At 42.3% G+C, this 16,500-nt stretch overlaps 1 protein-coding gene across 19 annotated transcripts in view; it reads left to right on the top strand.

The window, feature by feature from the left end:
- Positions 1-16,500, top strand: part of RAD51B (RAD51 paralog B) — a 403,358-nt gene that overhangs the window by 221,495 nt on the left and 165,363 nt on the right. Inside the window, exon 10 of one of the 19 annotated variants that reach the window (XM_081212879.1) lies at positions 11,643-11,746. The exons of 17 other annotated variants lie outside the window; for them this stretch is intronic. In XM_081212879.1, the coding sequence (XP_081069005.1) occupies positions 11,643-11,665 (23 nt within the window). In that variant the 3' untranslated portion in view covers positions 11,666-11,746. Of the gene's footprint in view, positions 1-649; positions 697-11,642; positions 11,747-16,500 lie in introns of those variants that run through there. One more of the 19 variants, XM_081212878.1, reaches the window with a different exon arrangement.

Genomic DNA, 16,500 nt, shown 5'->3' with positions numbered 1-16,500 from the left:
GGGGCGGAGGAAGGGGGGTGCGGTAGGGAGGGGCCACCCTGGGTGTCACAACTGAGGGGGGTGACAAAATGCTGGGCGGCACTCACCGTGGGGCCTGCAGCACGCCCGAGCCACGTGTCTCTCCTGGGAGTGACGCGGTGGCTTGGGCAACCACAGGCTCCATGCTGCCCCAAATGGTTCGCCCGCTGCCTCCTCCTCAGCTGTAGGGTGGCTGAGTGGGAGGAGGCAGGCAGACTCCTCGGAGGCCCCACAGGGCGCAGGGAATGCACGCCGCCCCAGGAGCCCGATCGGCTTGCTCCGCCTTCAAATAGAGGACTGTTTTCGATAGAGTAGAATGCATAGCTGTCATAATTTACCGGCCTTTTGAGTAGAATTGCTTATTTCATCTTTGGTAATCAATTTGTAAAGACATGAAAACCTAGAAAGTATTAGTCCTGAGAGTGAGTGCCTTAGATTGTTAGCAGATTTACTTGTTTACTTCCTTTTTACCTGAATCCTAAACGTAGTACATGAAGGCAAGTTTAGCTGAAATCTACCAAACAACATGGGGAGATATTTCACTATTTCCAGTGAAGAACCTTCAAAACAGTTCGTATAATGTTCTTTCTCATTGTGGATTTTTTTCCCCTTTCTTTTTATTTTTGTCCAGACCCTTCTTACGCATTTTGCAAGATGTCCTGAGAAGGAGGCCTGCTTCATAGAAATCCTTAGTTTTTTGTGCTTCTGAGTTTCCTCCAAGCTCCTTCTTCTAACACATAATAAGAGAGGCAGTTTCTGATACTGCCAGTGTTCTTTTCTTTCCCCCTTCCCTGTAGTGCAGTCACATTGCTAATTAATTGAATTCCCTACTTGCTCCTTTGTATGTTATTTCTATTGCCCATTAGCAGAGCAGCTTGGGATTTGAGCTATGTTTTCACTCATCTTACTGGAATTTTGCTTTTGGTCTTTCTTTCTCTCTCCCCCTCTCTCCCTTTGTTGTTGTTTCTGTGCTCTGTGAAAGGCATTAGAGGGGCTTTAACACCAAGGGCCTATATTGTTCACTGGCCCAGCTGCATTCTTTTACACTCTACCTTGTGCGTCACAGCTATTCATCTTGATTTGTACTTGGCTCAACTGCAGATGCTGTAAATATGGTAATTTTAGATTCCCTGTTTGGAAACAGTTTCAGGGCGGGTCTTGTGGCAGGAACACACTTTGATTTACACTGGTTTGTATTACCTCGGTACAGTTGAGAGGGGAATAAAGCTTAGAACTAAAATGGTTTTGTTTGAAACCTCTTTTAATAACTGGGAGGCAAATAAGACTGCCTTGATATGCAGGCATGCAATACTAGAGGCAATACTTCATTTCAGGGAGGATAACAACCTACCAAGCAAGAACAGGAGAAAGGAATTTTAGATTATTGTAGAATTTTGGTGTCACCGTATGGGTTTTTGAATTCTTTCCTTTTGTTCTCATTATAAAATTGCTGGGGTGGATCACACTGGTTGAAGAGCATGTTGTATTCCCCCTGATGGGGTAACATACTATAAGTAGGTTCTCTTCTATTTAGTTATCTTGTATTTTTTATTATTAACTTAGTAAAACTCAGGAACAGCCATATCTGAAAAGCACTGGAGGGGTGGGATATTGTATTTTAATAAAATAGAATCATGCAAATGCATTCATACCCCACTTTACATGTTCCAGGTGTGACCTCCAAGTCTGTGAAGTGTGTGTGGTCCAACTCCCCCTGAAATTGTTCATTGGGAATACTTTTCTCAATGATAAGTCTTTAAAAAACAAGTAAACATTTTCGGAATTCACTTGAATTCTGGCTTGTTGGGCATAAATGGTTTTCTTCAGAGATCTCATTTTACCCAGGAGAGGGAAATTTGAGGCCTGGGCCTGAATGTGCAAAACCCACCACCACTACCAGCCTTTCTATCTGGCACCAGGAATTCTCTCCAGCAGACATTTAAAGGTTAAAACAAAAGGCACCTGCTGAATCTCTGTTGGCAGAGCATTCCACAGGACTGGGTTGATGACACTAAGGACGTGGTCCCATCTTGCTGTCAGGTGAGCCTTGCCAACTCGAGGGACGACCAGCGATTGGGGATGGGCAGCATAGTGTGCAATCAAGTGCTTTCTCTCGATCATCAGTCTTTATGAAGTCCACCAGCAAAACACCAAAGGTTCTGTTCATTCCAATGGAGTAGGGAGTGTTGCTTCTTTCTGACCAAAGAGAAGACTTTAACATTAATTAACCTTTAATCTGCAATGGTATCATACCCTCCAACATTTCTCCGATGAAAATAAGGATGTCCCATTCCTTCATGATAATGTTACTATTTATACCCCACACATGTTATGGGTTGCCCCAGCCGCTCTGGGCAGCTTCCAACATGTATAAAAACATAATAAATCATTAAATATTTTTAAAAATTTCCCTATACAGGGTTGCCTTCAGACAGCTCAGGGATTGGATAACTCCATACCCTCCAACATTTCTCCAATGAAAATAAGGACATCCTAATCCTAAGGAAAAGGATCAATTCTGGGATCAATTCAGAAACCAGGACAGCTTCTCTAAATCAAGGATGTCCCTGGAAAACAGGGACACTTGGAGGTTCTGCAATATCTGGAATGTCTTGAGGGGCTTTTTGCCATCCATTTAAAGGTAAAGGGACTCCTGACCAGTAGGTCCAGTTGTGGCCGACTCTGGGGTTGCGGCGTTCATCTCGCTTTATTGGCCGAGGGAGCCAGCGTACAGCTTTCGGGTCATGTGGCCAGCATGACTAAGCCACTTCTGGCGAACCAGAGCAGCACACGGAAATGCCGTTTACCTTTCCACCGGAGCGGTACCTATTTATCTACTTGCACTTTGACGGGCTTTCGAACTGCTAGGTTGGCAGGCACTTGTCTCTTAAAAGCAGTTCAGACATTCAATCTTCTTCAGATAGGATAGCAGAATCCCCTTCCAGGTGCCCCTTGCATCTGGTGATATTTAGGCCATAGAACCCTAAGCATTGCTTCTTACAACATATGGAGTAGTATTAGTAAAACCAGCATCTATAATAGCTATACTCCCCGTTTGAAATGCACCCACTGTATCTGGGGTGCATAACCTCAGTTCAAAAACAACATATCAAGGTGGAGTGCAGTTCTAACAAGTAAGACCCCCGGGTCCTTTTCATTCAAATCAGAGATATTTACCCAAGAAAAATAGAAAAGTGACAGAGTACACATGTTAGAAAAATATGCAGGCAGACACTGAAGAAAAAATAACATTCTGCCATAAGTAGCCACCTTGTTCCTCCAGTTTCCTCCCCTCAATATTAGAACCAACTGTTTCTCATGTGTTTTCAAGAACCTACTGTGGTTTCCAGACAGCTGGCTGGAGGAGTCTGGGATTGGGCTTGAAAAAATAGGTCATGGGTCAAGTTATTTTCACGAAAGCAATCACTAAGTTCCTGTTAGATTTGTTAAAATTCATGGTCGCTCCTTTTATTTTCCTAAACTGGTAGCAGGAATCTGAAGACATAACTTATTTTCAGTCACAAATGATGGGCTAATAAAGACCAGTTACAGAATTAGCTCACTGCTCTTTCAGTTTATGGTGAAAACAAATGTCTACTTGTCAGTGTGGAGAAACAGGGCTCTCTGACACTGTCAGCAGACTGTGAGAAGTAAAGCATTTAATCAAATGCAAATACATTTTGTAATGTTCTCCGAACACTTAGCTTACAAAAGCTGTCTCATTAACTGACAGCATTAGTTGCAAAGGTTCATTTACTATATCGGGTAGATAGGGTGCATGTGTGTTATGTGAAATTGCTTTATTAGTTACTCTTTCAGGACAGAAAATTTAAATACTGTTTTAAGTCTCTGAACAGTGGCAGACCTTGGCATCTCAAATTTCAGTGGCACCCTGTGCAACACCAAAATCTGCCTCTCACCTTCCGTTGGACTTCATAGTTGCAGTGCCTGCTGCAGCGCCCCAGAAACTGCACACAGTACAACCAAACCAGTCGTTCTCCTCTAAATCTGCCTTTGCTCTCAATGTTATCATCTTATAGTTTGGGGAGTGGGGTGTCATAGAGTTTTCTCTGTTCCAGCGTTTATTTTAGGAAGGTTTTTCTGTCCAATGAATCTTTGCGAAGAACACTAACAGGTATTAAGCAAAGCATCAAGCTGTGGTTGAGATCTAGTGAAACAGGAGATGGGTGGCAAGAAACCCTGATGGTTTGTTTTCTCACTTTTATAGTATTTTTTTATTTGATTTTTCTATGTACTCTATCCTTTAATATTATTGAGTATTTTTTAATGTAGAGTGGTTTGTGCATTTTGAAATAAATATATAAAATGAAAGGCAGTAGCAGACCTGGGTGTCAGTGAGTAGGAAGACAAAGGTGTGGCTCAATATGGGAATAAACATTCAAGAGCAGATTTTGGCATCACAGAACTTAAAACTGAAGCTCTCTTTTTTAAAAAATCACAGCATAAGCAGGGTTAGCTGTTTCCTAATATTATTTTCATATTATTTATGATGGGAAACCAGGCCCTCATGCCTCCAGTGCATATGAAATAGGTGTGTTTTTAAGCAGAATGAGGCTCTCCAAGTAAAATGTCATGTAATGCTAATTGTCATGTGACTGGTTTTGATTTTTTAAAATTATTATTCTTATGCAAAAAATTATTAAACAGCCAAAATAAAATCAAATACTAAAGTGGTGAACAACATAAAATCATCAATAAAACTGCATGAGTAATAATAAGCTTATTATTCTCTACACTGACTGGCAGTGGCTTTCCACTGTTTCAGATGGGGTCCCACTCATCTTTCCCTATAGACCAAGCATGAGGCCTTCTGCATTCAAAGTAGTTGCACCATGTCTAAACTACAACCCTTCTACTTATCTGGATCACCCCTCAGGGAAAGCCTGGCTGGAAAAAAATGTGTTTTAAGTGAGTGTCCCAACACACCGGATGTAAATACATGTTTGTAGAAACAGGGCCGAGAACTTTTTGCTGTTACGGGTGACTAAATCTCCAAGAAGGCTGTGCTTAGTCCTGGGGAGAGTATGGTGGTGAGGTGGGGAAAAGTACGCTTGTACAACATGGCAGACTAAGACTACACACCTAATTGTAGCTTATGATCTTCTTGCAGGAATGCTCTGTAAATGTAACATTGCCCCCTGTTGTGGGCTTAATGTGTTCTGGGCCCCAAGTACAAGGTTGCATGTTGTATTAAAAGAACCTTTCAAATAAGGAATTTTATTATTCTCTTTAACCTTCACTATAATGGTCCAATAATATTTGCAAACATCAAAGGCTTAATGGTTTAATTATCTCTGATTATAGGTGCCTTAGAATAGTGAAATCCACTTATATTCATAGCATAGGAAGATGGTGCCTGTGTTTATATACTGTTAATCTCAGGAATTCTGAACAGAGTCACCAAGAGTGTCCCATTTTCCCCAACCTTACTTTATTCTGTGTTGTTTAAAACAAAGTTTATAATACTGCGCAAAAAAACCTTCCATTCCCAACCTGATGGCCTTCCCCTCCCCCATTTGGCGAACGGTAAACATGATACGTTTTCTTTCCTGTTTATATCGCCAAAGGAAAGAGCAACATTATGTCAAGACTGATAGAGTAAGAATTAAACCCTACTACTGTATGTGCCCTTGCATTTTGAACCACAAGACGTTTCCTTTCTCCTCCCCCACACCCAGCTTTGCTCTATTCTTTTAAGCAAGCAGGATATTGACATTTACAAGACTTCTGGCCTTTGAAGTGCTAAGTAAACAAAGTTGTGGCAAAATTCATTGCAGCTCCTGTTCATAAGCAGTGAAAAATAAGTACTGTGAGGAGAAAGAAGAGGCCACTTCAAAAGAACCTCTGCTTTGGAGGTGCTACTTTATTTGTTTGGTACCTTAAGATCAGCTGCTCAGATATAGCTGAGGTAAAAAGGATTGTACACTCTTAATAACAGGCTAATGTTGGGCACTGAACTTTTTTCTTTCCAGTTTTGCTAAGTGGAGATGGAGAATGGTGGTTCCAGCAACTTGGGAAGCAGTTGGTGTCAGCAGTGCTTTTTTTCTAAAAAAAAAAAATGTTTAGGGGTACTCTCATTTTGACTCAAGAAAATCACCACTTTATAGTTCAAATCAGGAAAAAATAAATACAGTAAATGGACAAAAGTACAAAGAATATGCATTACACTGGGAAAGAAAAGGAAACCGCCATCGGAGGTAGTAACGACGAAACTGACCAATCACCGTGCTAGATTCCAACTCCTACTTCACACATTAAACACTCGCTTCCGTCTGAGACTCAGAAAACACCATGACAGGAAACGAAGTTGCCATCGGGGGTAGCAATGGAACTGACAATTCACCATGCTAGAGAAGAAACTATTTTTTTAAAAAAAATGAGTTTCTTCTCCCATTAAATTCACAAAATATTTAGGGGTATGCGTACCCTGTGCCCCCCCCCAAAGCACTGAGTGTCAATACCTGTTCTCCCACAGCCCATCATCCCTTCTGTTGCCAGGACTGCTTCCTGCACTGTCATGGAAGAGGGAATGCCAGAAGCAGTCTCTGTAGATAGCAGCTCAGCTTAAATCGAAACGTCCACAGAGTTCAAGGCTTTTAGTGGTATGATTTGCTGTAGGCCCATTTCCACTAATAACAGAACCAGGCTCGCTCCAGACTTTTGTTAGAGTAAGTATGTGGTGGTTTCTAAAGTATACTCAGTTTTCCAGTTTTCCATTGTATATTGAAACGGTGTCTGGTTTTATGGGGGTGGGGAAAGTGTTTTAAATAACAAAGCTGTGAAATCTTACGAGACTGTATAACATATCCCAAAGCCCAGACCCATTAGCATCTGAGATTTACCTTGGCATGGCCGAGTCTAAAAGTTTACCAAAACGTACACAAATAGTAGCTGGTTCTAAGAACTGAGCAGACCTCAGCTTTGCATATGGCAGAATCTGGAAACCACAACTCACTAAAGAATTTCAGTGTGATGTTTGGCCGGCTGAAGGATGTCAGCATTGCTGAAGCAAGCTTGCGGTTAGACTTCTCTGCTGTAGGAGGATCCAAGCACTGAGTTATATTTTTCCCCTCCCCTTCAAACAAGCGATAATTTGTTTTTCTCCGCAGTTTGAAGCAGCAACACCTGTGTAACCTTGGTTAACGACCAGCTCCAAGCACCTTCCTGCACTCAGCGCATGTTCTGCCAACTTGACAAACATTTTTCCTTTAGAATGCAGAACAGCTTGAAAGCTGTTTTCATGGCAGCTGAATAAAAGGAAATGGTCTCTGGTTAGCACTAACAGTATGAACATAGATGTACGTACATGCCCGTGTGTTGGTGTAAAAATAAATAAATTAAGAGAGAGACAGTCTCAAAAATGTGTAACTGTGAATACCACAGATGTTCTCTTAGTGTTGATTCAGTCAACCACTGGGCTTTTGACAGTCACTGGAAATCTGGTTGAAATTGCTGCATGCATGTACGTTGTGCCTATGAATGCATCGCATGCGATCAGCCTCTTTGTACTCTATTACTAGCTACCTTAAATATTTAACTTAGTTCATTTATATACCACTTTCAACAGAAATCAACTAATAAAAAAAATTGATATAAAAAATGCAATACAAATTCCACACCAAAAGCTATACACTACAGTGGTACCTTGGGTTAAAAACTTAATTCGTTCTGGAGGTCTGTTCTTAACCTGAAACTGTTCTTAACCTGAGGTACCACTTTAGCTAATGGGGCCTCCCACTGCCGCCGCCCGATTTCTGTTCTCATCCTGAAGCAAAGTTCTTAACCTGAGGTACTATTTCTGGGTTAGCGGAGTCTGTAACCTGAAGCGTCTGTAATCCAAGGTACCACTGTACTAACAACATCAATAATCATAATCATACGCATGATGTATTACCAAGGTATAGTATTTAAAACCCATATCAGCTTGGGACCAGTTTACTTGAGGGATAGTCCCACTCGACTGCTTTGATCTTCAAAACTGGCACTGTTACAGGTTCGTTCTGCTCTTGTAAGAAGTTGATCTGTCAGGGATTCTTTAGCTGTTATTCCTGCATTGCAGGGGGTTGAGCTAGATGACCACTGTGACCCCTTCCAGCTCTACAATCCTATGATTATTTTTAGTGTCGCAGCACCTGCACTGTGGATGTTATCAGGCAGGCACCTTGGCTGTGCTCTTTTTGGTACCTCTTTAAAACATTTTTGTTTAAGCAAGCCTTTCTAGAGATGTAGAAGCTACATGTGTTCCTTTTAGTTATTGTTGATTTTAATAATCTTTTGAATATTTTAATACCAGTTTTAATGTGTGTTTTTTAAATATAGTGTAAACCAGAGAGGATTTTTGGTTTGTGACTTTTTAAATAATCAAGCAGTATATAAATTTTGCTGAATAAAATTATTACTGCCCCACATTTTAAGTAACGTAATTAAGTAGCAATAAATAAAACACTCGTGGTATTTGGCAAAAGGTGTGTAGAAGGGCCTGTATATGACCTATACACAGGAAGCCACCATGCAGAGCAATTTCAGTAGTGTTTCGGCAGCAATAGTATACACCAAGGGTTTTGCCAGTTTGATAATACAGTGGGGACATTTTTAAGATTCTTGCTAATAAAAGACAAAGAATCCATTGTACCAAAATCACTCTTCTTTGGAGTTTGAGATCTGTGTCTCAGGCTGGTCAAACCTTCAGCATGGGGGGGGGGGATGATCTCTCCTCATTCTCTCCTCAGCTTTCTCAACATAAAAGGCCAACATTGCTCCATGTGACTCCTTTGAAGCCCATAATGGCAGAGCTGAAAGCAAGAGTTTTAGACTTAGGTATCTGGAATATGTTTTCTGTTTTGTCCATGTGAGGCAGCTTCATTCTCCTGAAAGGCATAGATATTTTCAGAAGTGCACACTGTTTTCTCCGCCCCCCTTCCCAGATATACCCTTCCCTTAAACACGGCACACAGCACAAGCTTCCTATTGCAGCTGGTAGTTATCAACTAGAATAAGTGTGCACGCACAGGTCAACCATGGGAATGCATCAAGTATTAGATTTGAAAAAGAGCTGGGGAGGAGAGAGCAGTAAGAGGAACAGGACTGTGGTCTTTTTGGCCTGATTACTATTATTATTATTACTGTCTGCCCTTTAAGAAGGAAAAAGGAAGAAAGATTACAGCAGCTTTGCTATTAAATGAAAAGATTAGCATGCTGTGGGTGCTTTGCCAGGGTGTGATGAGATTTGCAGGAGATGAGTGGCTGCAAAGCGGGACTAATGAAAAGCAGGCCACGGAAACCATGTGTTGTGTGGGCCCCCAAATTATCTTGCTTCTCTCTTCCAGGCATCTTCCAGATATTTACTGAGATCCCCACCAGAAAGCAAAAAGCCAGCACTGGGATGGGGTCATTTGATAAGTCTTCCTTCCTGAGGTTCTTGGAAGTGATCCATTCTCTGACTTAGCAGCTTTGGTTTCCTTCTTAAGATGAAGTGAAAAGCAATAGTGGCTCAGCCCAGCCTAGTTTTAAGTTTCATGGTACCTTATTTGGTGTGTGTGTGTGTGTGTGTGTGTGTGTGTGCTGGGGAGTGCTGAAGGGAGACAAGGAGGATATGTATGGTGAGTGTAGTTGTCAGCCTTCTTCAAAATTTGTGTTCTTCTGCTCCCCCCTCCCCTTCAAAGCCTGGGACTCAATTGACTTGTTTTTCCTTGGGAAAGGAAAGCTTGGGAAGCTTCAAGGTAAGAGATAGGAAACTATCTTCTCAAGGAACAGTGTTGAAAACAAAATACAGGCACTCCCCACTTACACAGGAGTTACGTTCCTGGCCCCCACATGCATAAGTGAAATTGCGTAAAGTGGGGCGCATCCTCTAAACACCTCAGAATGCCCTCTCTGCCACTCACTCTTCAATCCATACAAAAAATACTGAGCACAATAAAATAACGCTTGTGATCTATTCACACAGCCAAGTTTACCAATTCTATTACGTTTGTATAGAAAAAAAGTTCAGACAAGCTCCCATCTGGCTTCTTCATAAGCAGTCAAAGTGTCCCCTTCCATTCACATGAACATGTATGGTACTTTGAGTTGACAAGTGTATTTGCTCTCTTTGTACATATCAAAGTATTTGTTAAAGAAAGTTAAAGGAACCTGAATTTTGATTTGCTAGATTTTCTGTCTGTAACTTTAATTGTCTTCATTGCAGATTATTTAGAAAAAAGGCCACTTCACGTGTATATTTATCCTGAATCAGAACAGTTCTTAAGCTCTGTGACTTGCTATACTCTAAAAACCCTTTTAATCTGGTTTATGTTCCCATGGACAATGAATGCAGCCAGACAAAGGCAGGATCAGTGCCAACACAGAGCTGTGCTTTTTACTAGTTGTTATGGCAGGATATTATACATAAACCAGAGTGGCTCTCCCTTTATGGTAACAGGAGTGAGGAGGGGAGTGAAAAGGAATTAAAGGGGTCAGAAGTCATACTCTCTGATGGATGGCAGAATCTCTCCCTGGTTTATGGTCTCTGGTGACTCTGGTTCCTTGATTTTAATGACTGACCTAACAAGACATTGCAACCTTCCTTCCTTCAGAGACTAGACTGATGCAAAGTTTGACAAGAATTAAGAAAGAATGCATTGTGCCTTTGATCTAAAGGACTATTTTTAATCTGTCATCCGAGAGATAAAATGTCAGAGGCGCCTCCATTTATTTTCTAGAAGCTTTGACCGAGTTAAAAAGTTCCCTTAAACGTTAACTTCAGTTGTTTTACTGCTTCTTGTGTTAACAAAAAAGCACTAATAGTAGAAAAGGGACTTCATGCATCCAAATTGATTAAACTTTTTAGCCCACTTGTTGGGACCAGTTGAAAGGCTGTGATAGAAATGACACGATGCACACAGGTTCTTGTTTGTTCTTGCACTTCAATGTTATGCTATGCCTGAAAGGCAAATTGTGTGCCCATGGAGGAAATGAAATGTCATCAAGAAACTGTAAGTTGCTGACAGTGTCATGCCTTCCTGTCAGTGCATGGAAAGGCTGGGTCTTGTCTATTATAATGGCTCTGGAACTAAAGCCAAGTCATAATCATCCAAGTCTCAAGAGAGATCGTAAAGCGAAAGAGTTCTTGGCCAAGAAATCATCATATGGGTCCATAGTAATCAGACTGAGAAATATTCAAAGCGTACATGTCAGTTTGGAGACAGTATTAACAATGAATATTCAATTAGCATTTAGTGACACCCTTTTCCTGCTTAAAATAACAAATCCAAATAAAAAATCAATGTTTGGGAAGGAATTTCAGTGAAGGTGGCCCAGTGCCAACTGAGCTTTGAGGCTGCTGGCTTGCAGATCTAAAACAGCATCAAAATAAAAAATGATGCAGCAAAATTTAAAAATAATAAAGTGGAATGGGCTTGTGGACTGCAATAGTTGACAGTTGCGCATGGGTAGGTAAAGCCACAGAGTATTTTTTATTATTACTGAGAATGATAAACTTCAAGCAGGGAAACTCCAGTTACGGAGGATGGGCATTGTTGACTCCTGTGGTGTTATGAATCTACCCCTCAGGCTGCATTTTAAAACTTAAAAAAATGTGTGTGGCTTTTCATGTGTTCAAATAGGGCAAAGGAAGAATGGAACTTAAAAAAATGAGAGCAGTCCTGAAGCATGAGGGAAGACTGGTGCCTTTCTGGAGGCTGGGTTGAGAAGAGCTTCCTTCAGAGGAAGGAGGCTTGTATGGAAGGAACATTGATGTCTAGACAGGTAACAGAGAACATTATACAGAATTCAATATTACAGAGGGAGAGCCGCCATGGAGGAAGCAAAGGGAGATCCTGCAGGTAATGCAGTGTCCCAGGGAAAGTGGAGAAAAAACTCTCATTTAACACATCTAACATTAGGCTGGATAGAACACTGGAAAGGACAGCTCTAGGATGGAGTAGATCAGGGGTGGCCAACTTCCAAGAGACTATGTTCTATTCACAGAATTAAAAACTGTCAGTGATCTACCCCTGTTTTTTAGGGGTTCAGGGAAAAGCCACGTTTTATTGGGGTTCAGGTCACAGTTGTTGAGGGATTTTTAGAGAAGGGGTTCAGGAGGCTGGAGTTGCTTTGCTTATTTTAGGGAGAGGGAACGCAACATTTTAAAAGTATTTTGGGGAGAAAGAGAAACAGCAACTCACACAAGGATCACGGGGGTAAACAGCCTCAGTTTGTAAACTCCGTCTTCTGTTCTCCAACAGTGGAGGGCGGGGCGAGGGGCCATAAGGGGGTCAGTGATCGACTGCGATCAACAAAAACATTGTAGAGATCTACCAGCAGATCGCGATCGACCTGTTGGATATCCCTGGAGTAGATTAGTGGGTTTTCTACTGTTTATTCCCTCTGTTTTTAGCACTTTTACAACTATCTCTGAATACACTACTATGTTTTTACCAACTACTGAATCCCCAATCTTGTGCCTTCATCCCACCTTCAGAAAATGAATTCAGTGCATTTTGTAAATTATTGCATCAGCAGCTATATTGATCCCAAGGGTCACAGCCCATAGGGTAGATGAAGGTAGAAATGATCAACTGCAGGCTTTCCTGTTGCTGGCTTTGCTGAAGGCTTGACCTCTTTTTTTTTTTTAAAAAAAAGACTTCAACAGCTGTTTCTGCTTAGAGACCACTGGCATCTTTATGAACTGTTTTTTCCATTCACCCTCTCTCCTTTCTCAGCAGCAATGAATTATGTAAGATTACATTCCTGCCCTTTCCTTATTAATGTTCTGGCAGACATATCCCTATGAAGTGGATCCACATAGTCTCTCTGGATTGTGCGGACATATACACAACAGAAACACCCCACCCCCACAACACACACACACACACACACATTAAATATGTATACAGTGGTACCCCGCAAGACGAATGCCTCGCAAGACGGAAAACCCGCAAGACGAAAGGGTTTTCTGTTTTGGAGGCGCTTCGCAAGACGAATTTCCCTATGGGCTTGCATCGCAAGACGAAAGCCCATAGGGAAATGCTGGCGGTCGGGAGCAAAGACTTTCGCCCACAGCCGGCCTTCAGAAGAGGACCTCTTCTGAAGGCCGGCGGGGGGCAAAAGTCTTTGCTCCCCCCCGCCTGCCTTCCCCCCCGCCTGCCCCCGGCGATGTTAAAATGCTGGCGGGCGGGAGCGAAGCGTTCGCTGCCGACCCCCAGCATTTTAAAATCTCCCCGGGACAGCAGAGAAGTCGGGAGCATTTTAAAATCTCCCCCTGTCCCGGGGAGATTTTAAAATGCTGGGGGTCGGGAGCGTTCGCTGCCGACCCCCAGCATTTTAAAACGCTGTTCCGAAGCGGGGGGCGGGAACAGCTGCCCCAGCCGCCCCACTTTGGAACGCTGTTCCGAAGCGGGGAGGGGGGCGGGAACAGCTGCCCCAGCCGCCCCGCTTCGGAACGCTGTTCCGAAGCGGGGAGGGGGGGCGGGAACAGCTGCCCCAGCCGCCCCGCTTCGGAACGCTGTTCCGAAGCGGGGAGGGGGGGCGGGAACACCTGCCCCAGCCGCCCCGCTTCGGAACGCTGTTCCGAAGCGGGGAGGGGGGGCGGGAACAGCTGCCCCAGCCGCCCCGCTTCGGAACGCTGTTAATTGATTTTCAATGCATTCCTATGGGAAACCGTGCATCGCAAGACGAAAAACTCGCAAGACGAAGAGACTTGCGGAACGAATTAATTTCGTCTTGCGAGGCACCACTGTACTCAGAAGTTCAGGAATATTCTCTCATAGATTGTCCACATTTTTATTCAACTGATATTCCTAAAAGCAGACATAAACAGTCTCACTCCTAGCTGTACATGTAACCCTTCCAGTTCTTCACCCATCTTGCAGGGAATAATCCAAGCTCCTGTAGGTTTCTTCCCCCAGTCTTTCCCTGTCAGGCCCAAATTTTTCATCCTCGCCTTAGCCATGATTAAGTTATTTCAAACAACCATGGTTATCCTTACAGGTTTTGCTTTTAACAAGGACATAAAGCCTGAGTGTGAAGCTATCTTGAAGTCTCTGGTTTAAAGTGAACTAATCCTAGCATTCATCATGTTTCATATCAGTTTTGAAATAACGCTCAATTATGGTTAAGGTGGATGATGGACTCTACAGGCAAGAGGGGAGAGAGATTAGGGGAAGGGAGCAGGCAGACCCACTGTGCCCTCTTGATTACTTGACCAGCGATGGGGGATCTTGGCCCATTATGTCTCCATCAGCACGTGGCGCATCTTGTCATAATTTGAGTTTAGAGAATAATTTGTATTGGATAAAGACTGTGGCTTTAACTGCATCATCTCCTACAGGGGTGAGCAACCTTTTTTCTGCCAAGAGAAATGGTCTCACAGCAATGTTACGGAGGCCACATGCCAATGGTATGTGGGAGCAAAGGCAAAAGTGGGCAGAGCAACAGATATGTCTGTACAGGAGACCACACACAAGTCAGGAATTTCTCCACACACCCTACACATGCATATGGCAAGCAAGAGGCATTATCACAGCTCAAGGACAAATACCAGCCGGGTAAAAGCATTCAGGTTGGCTGGTGTGGGGCATAGACTGGGAGGAGGAGGCATGACCTGGAGAGGGTTCCAAGGGCCAGATAGAGTAACTTGGAGGGCCGCATTTGCTGTACTACACCTCCACAGTTATTTAAAAGTAATTAAAATCATATTAAAAAGCAGGTAAAGTTTGTTGGTTGAGTTTCCAATGGAGGAGGAATGTGCTAGCTTTCAGTTCTGTTCATTCAAGAGCTTGCATGCCATTTGACCAACAAACTCTATCCTCTTACCTAGGTTTTTTTATCTCTTAAACTGATTTTAATTACAGTACTAGATATTAAATGCAGAAGTGTAGTAGAGCATGCATATAAAGGTAGTCTTTATCCAATATAAATTAATCTCCTTGTTCAAATAATGGCAAGAAATAAATAAGTCCAATAAAAGGTATCCTCTTATGTAGTTTGCATTTCTTAGCCTTTCAAGCCAAGACTGATCTTTATTTATTAACATGTCAGTATAGAATATGTGGTTTCATACTGCATCCAGAAAATAATTGTTTCCATATGATTTAGTCAGTCTTCTGCTCTTCAATAGGAGATAAACTAGTTTAAGACAATTCTGGTTAGGCATCAATCATCAGTAAATATAAACTAAATTGGTGCATTCTCTGGGTGCATAATAAATTGTAAACATGAACATTGCAGCATGGCCCACATGCACATTGGGCCAGATTAGATTGTTCACATAGCTGTTGGTTGACTTTCAACCTGACCAGAATTTTAAGTAAATATCAGTTGAATTAATTGTTGCCTGTTGGTGTAGCTGCCACAATTTGTAACAACTTGAAAAGGGGGCATCAGAATTAAGCAAACTGCAGCAACTATCCATGGGGGGAGAGAGAGAGAAATGTATACATACACATACATATTTAAAGATTAGAAAAGAACATTCTAAACTCTTCGAATGCTGATCCTGATGCAGTGTTTCAGAATAGTATCTGAATCCATACCTATTTCCCAAGGATTAATGCTTGATGCCTTTAGTACACGAAAATGGACAAGTACTGCAAGGGGCTTACTCTTAGATATTGTTCCTTCTGCAGTGGACCCAACTCTGGGGAAGCTTACTATGGAACTAAGCTTTTCCCATTATTATGGTCCCAGACCTTCAGAATCCCCACAAACCTGGAATGTGTTTGTCTCCCAAAGAAGAGCTAGGATAATTTTATTATTGTCAGAACATAGTTCAATTCAGATTTTCCCAGGCTGAAGTGAGAAGAGATATGTGGTATATGTTGTGGCTTCTATTATTTTACCAGCTATAAACTGTAAATCTTCTCGCTGGATTGGTAACTTCTAGAATTTTCAGGTAGTCGTTATTTCAAACACTTCCTCATGTAAAAGTGGCAGACAGGAATGGAGCATTTCAGTGTCACATATAAAAGTATCCCTAAACTCAGTTTCTGCCTGAATTAAAATTCTAACCGTTTGTTGAAAATTAGGCACATTTAGGGAGCAATCCTGCTCCCTCACAGGGCAGCTAAGGACAGACTGCCCTCTCTGTGGGTGGAGGCATCCTAGTATGACCATGGAAAGCTTCACCACTGTTGCTCTTATGCTGGTGATGCTTTTCAGGGTGGTGGAGACAAAAATGGGATGCATTGGATTTAAAGCCCCTTCATTCCCCCAACAGCTCCTGAAAAAGGCAAAAAAAAACCTATGCCAGCCTGGAGCTGGCACTATTATTTCCCTCCCCATATTGGTGTCAATGGAAGGGGATTTTTTTAAGGACAGGAAAGGACAGAAAATTATGAGAGCTGAATCCCTACTTTCTGCCCTGCCAGAGTAAACAGCAGGGCTGAAGAAGTGGTGGTTCTTCCACCACAGAATCTCCCCACCACCACTTCTCCAAGGCAAATTTCTCTTTGCAAATATGAATTTGGCTGTGGAATTCCAAAT

Source organism: Podarcis bocagei (assembly GCF_964188305.1).
Source record: "Podarcis bocagei genome assembly, chromosome: 1".
In the NCBI taxonomy this organism is placed as follows: domain Eukaryota; kingdom Metazoa; phylum Chordata; class Lepidosauria; order Squamata; family Lacertidae; genus Podarcis; species Podarcis bocagei.
The sequence above is the reverse complement of the archived record's forward strand: the minus strand, read 5'-3'. Positions and strand labels throughout refer to the sequence as shown.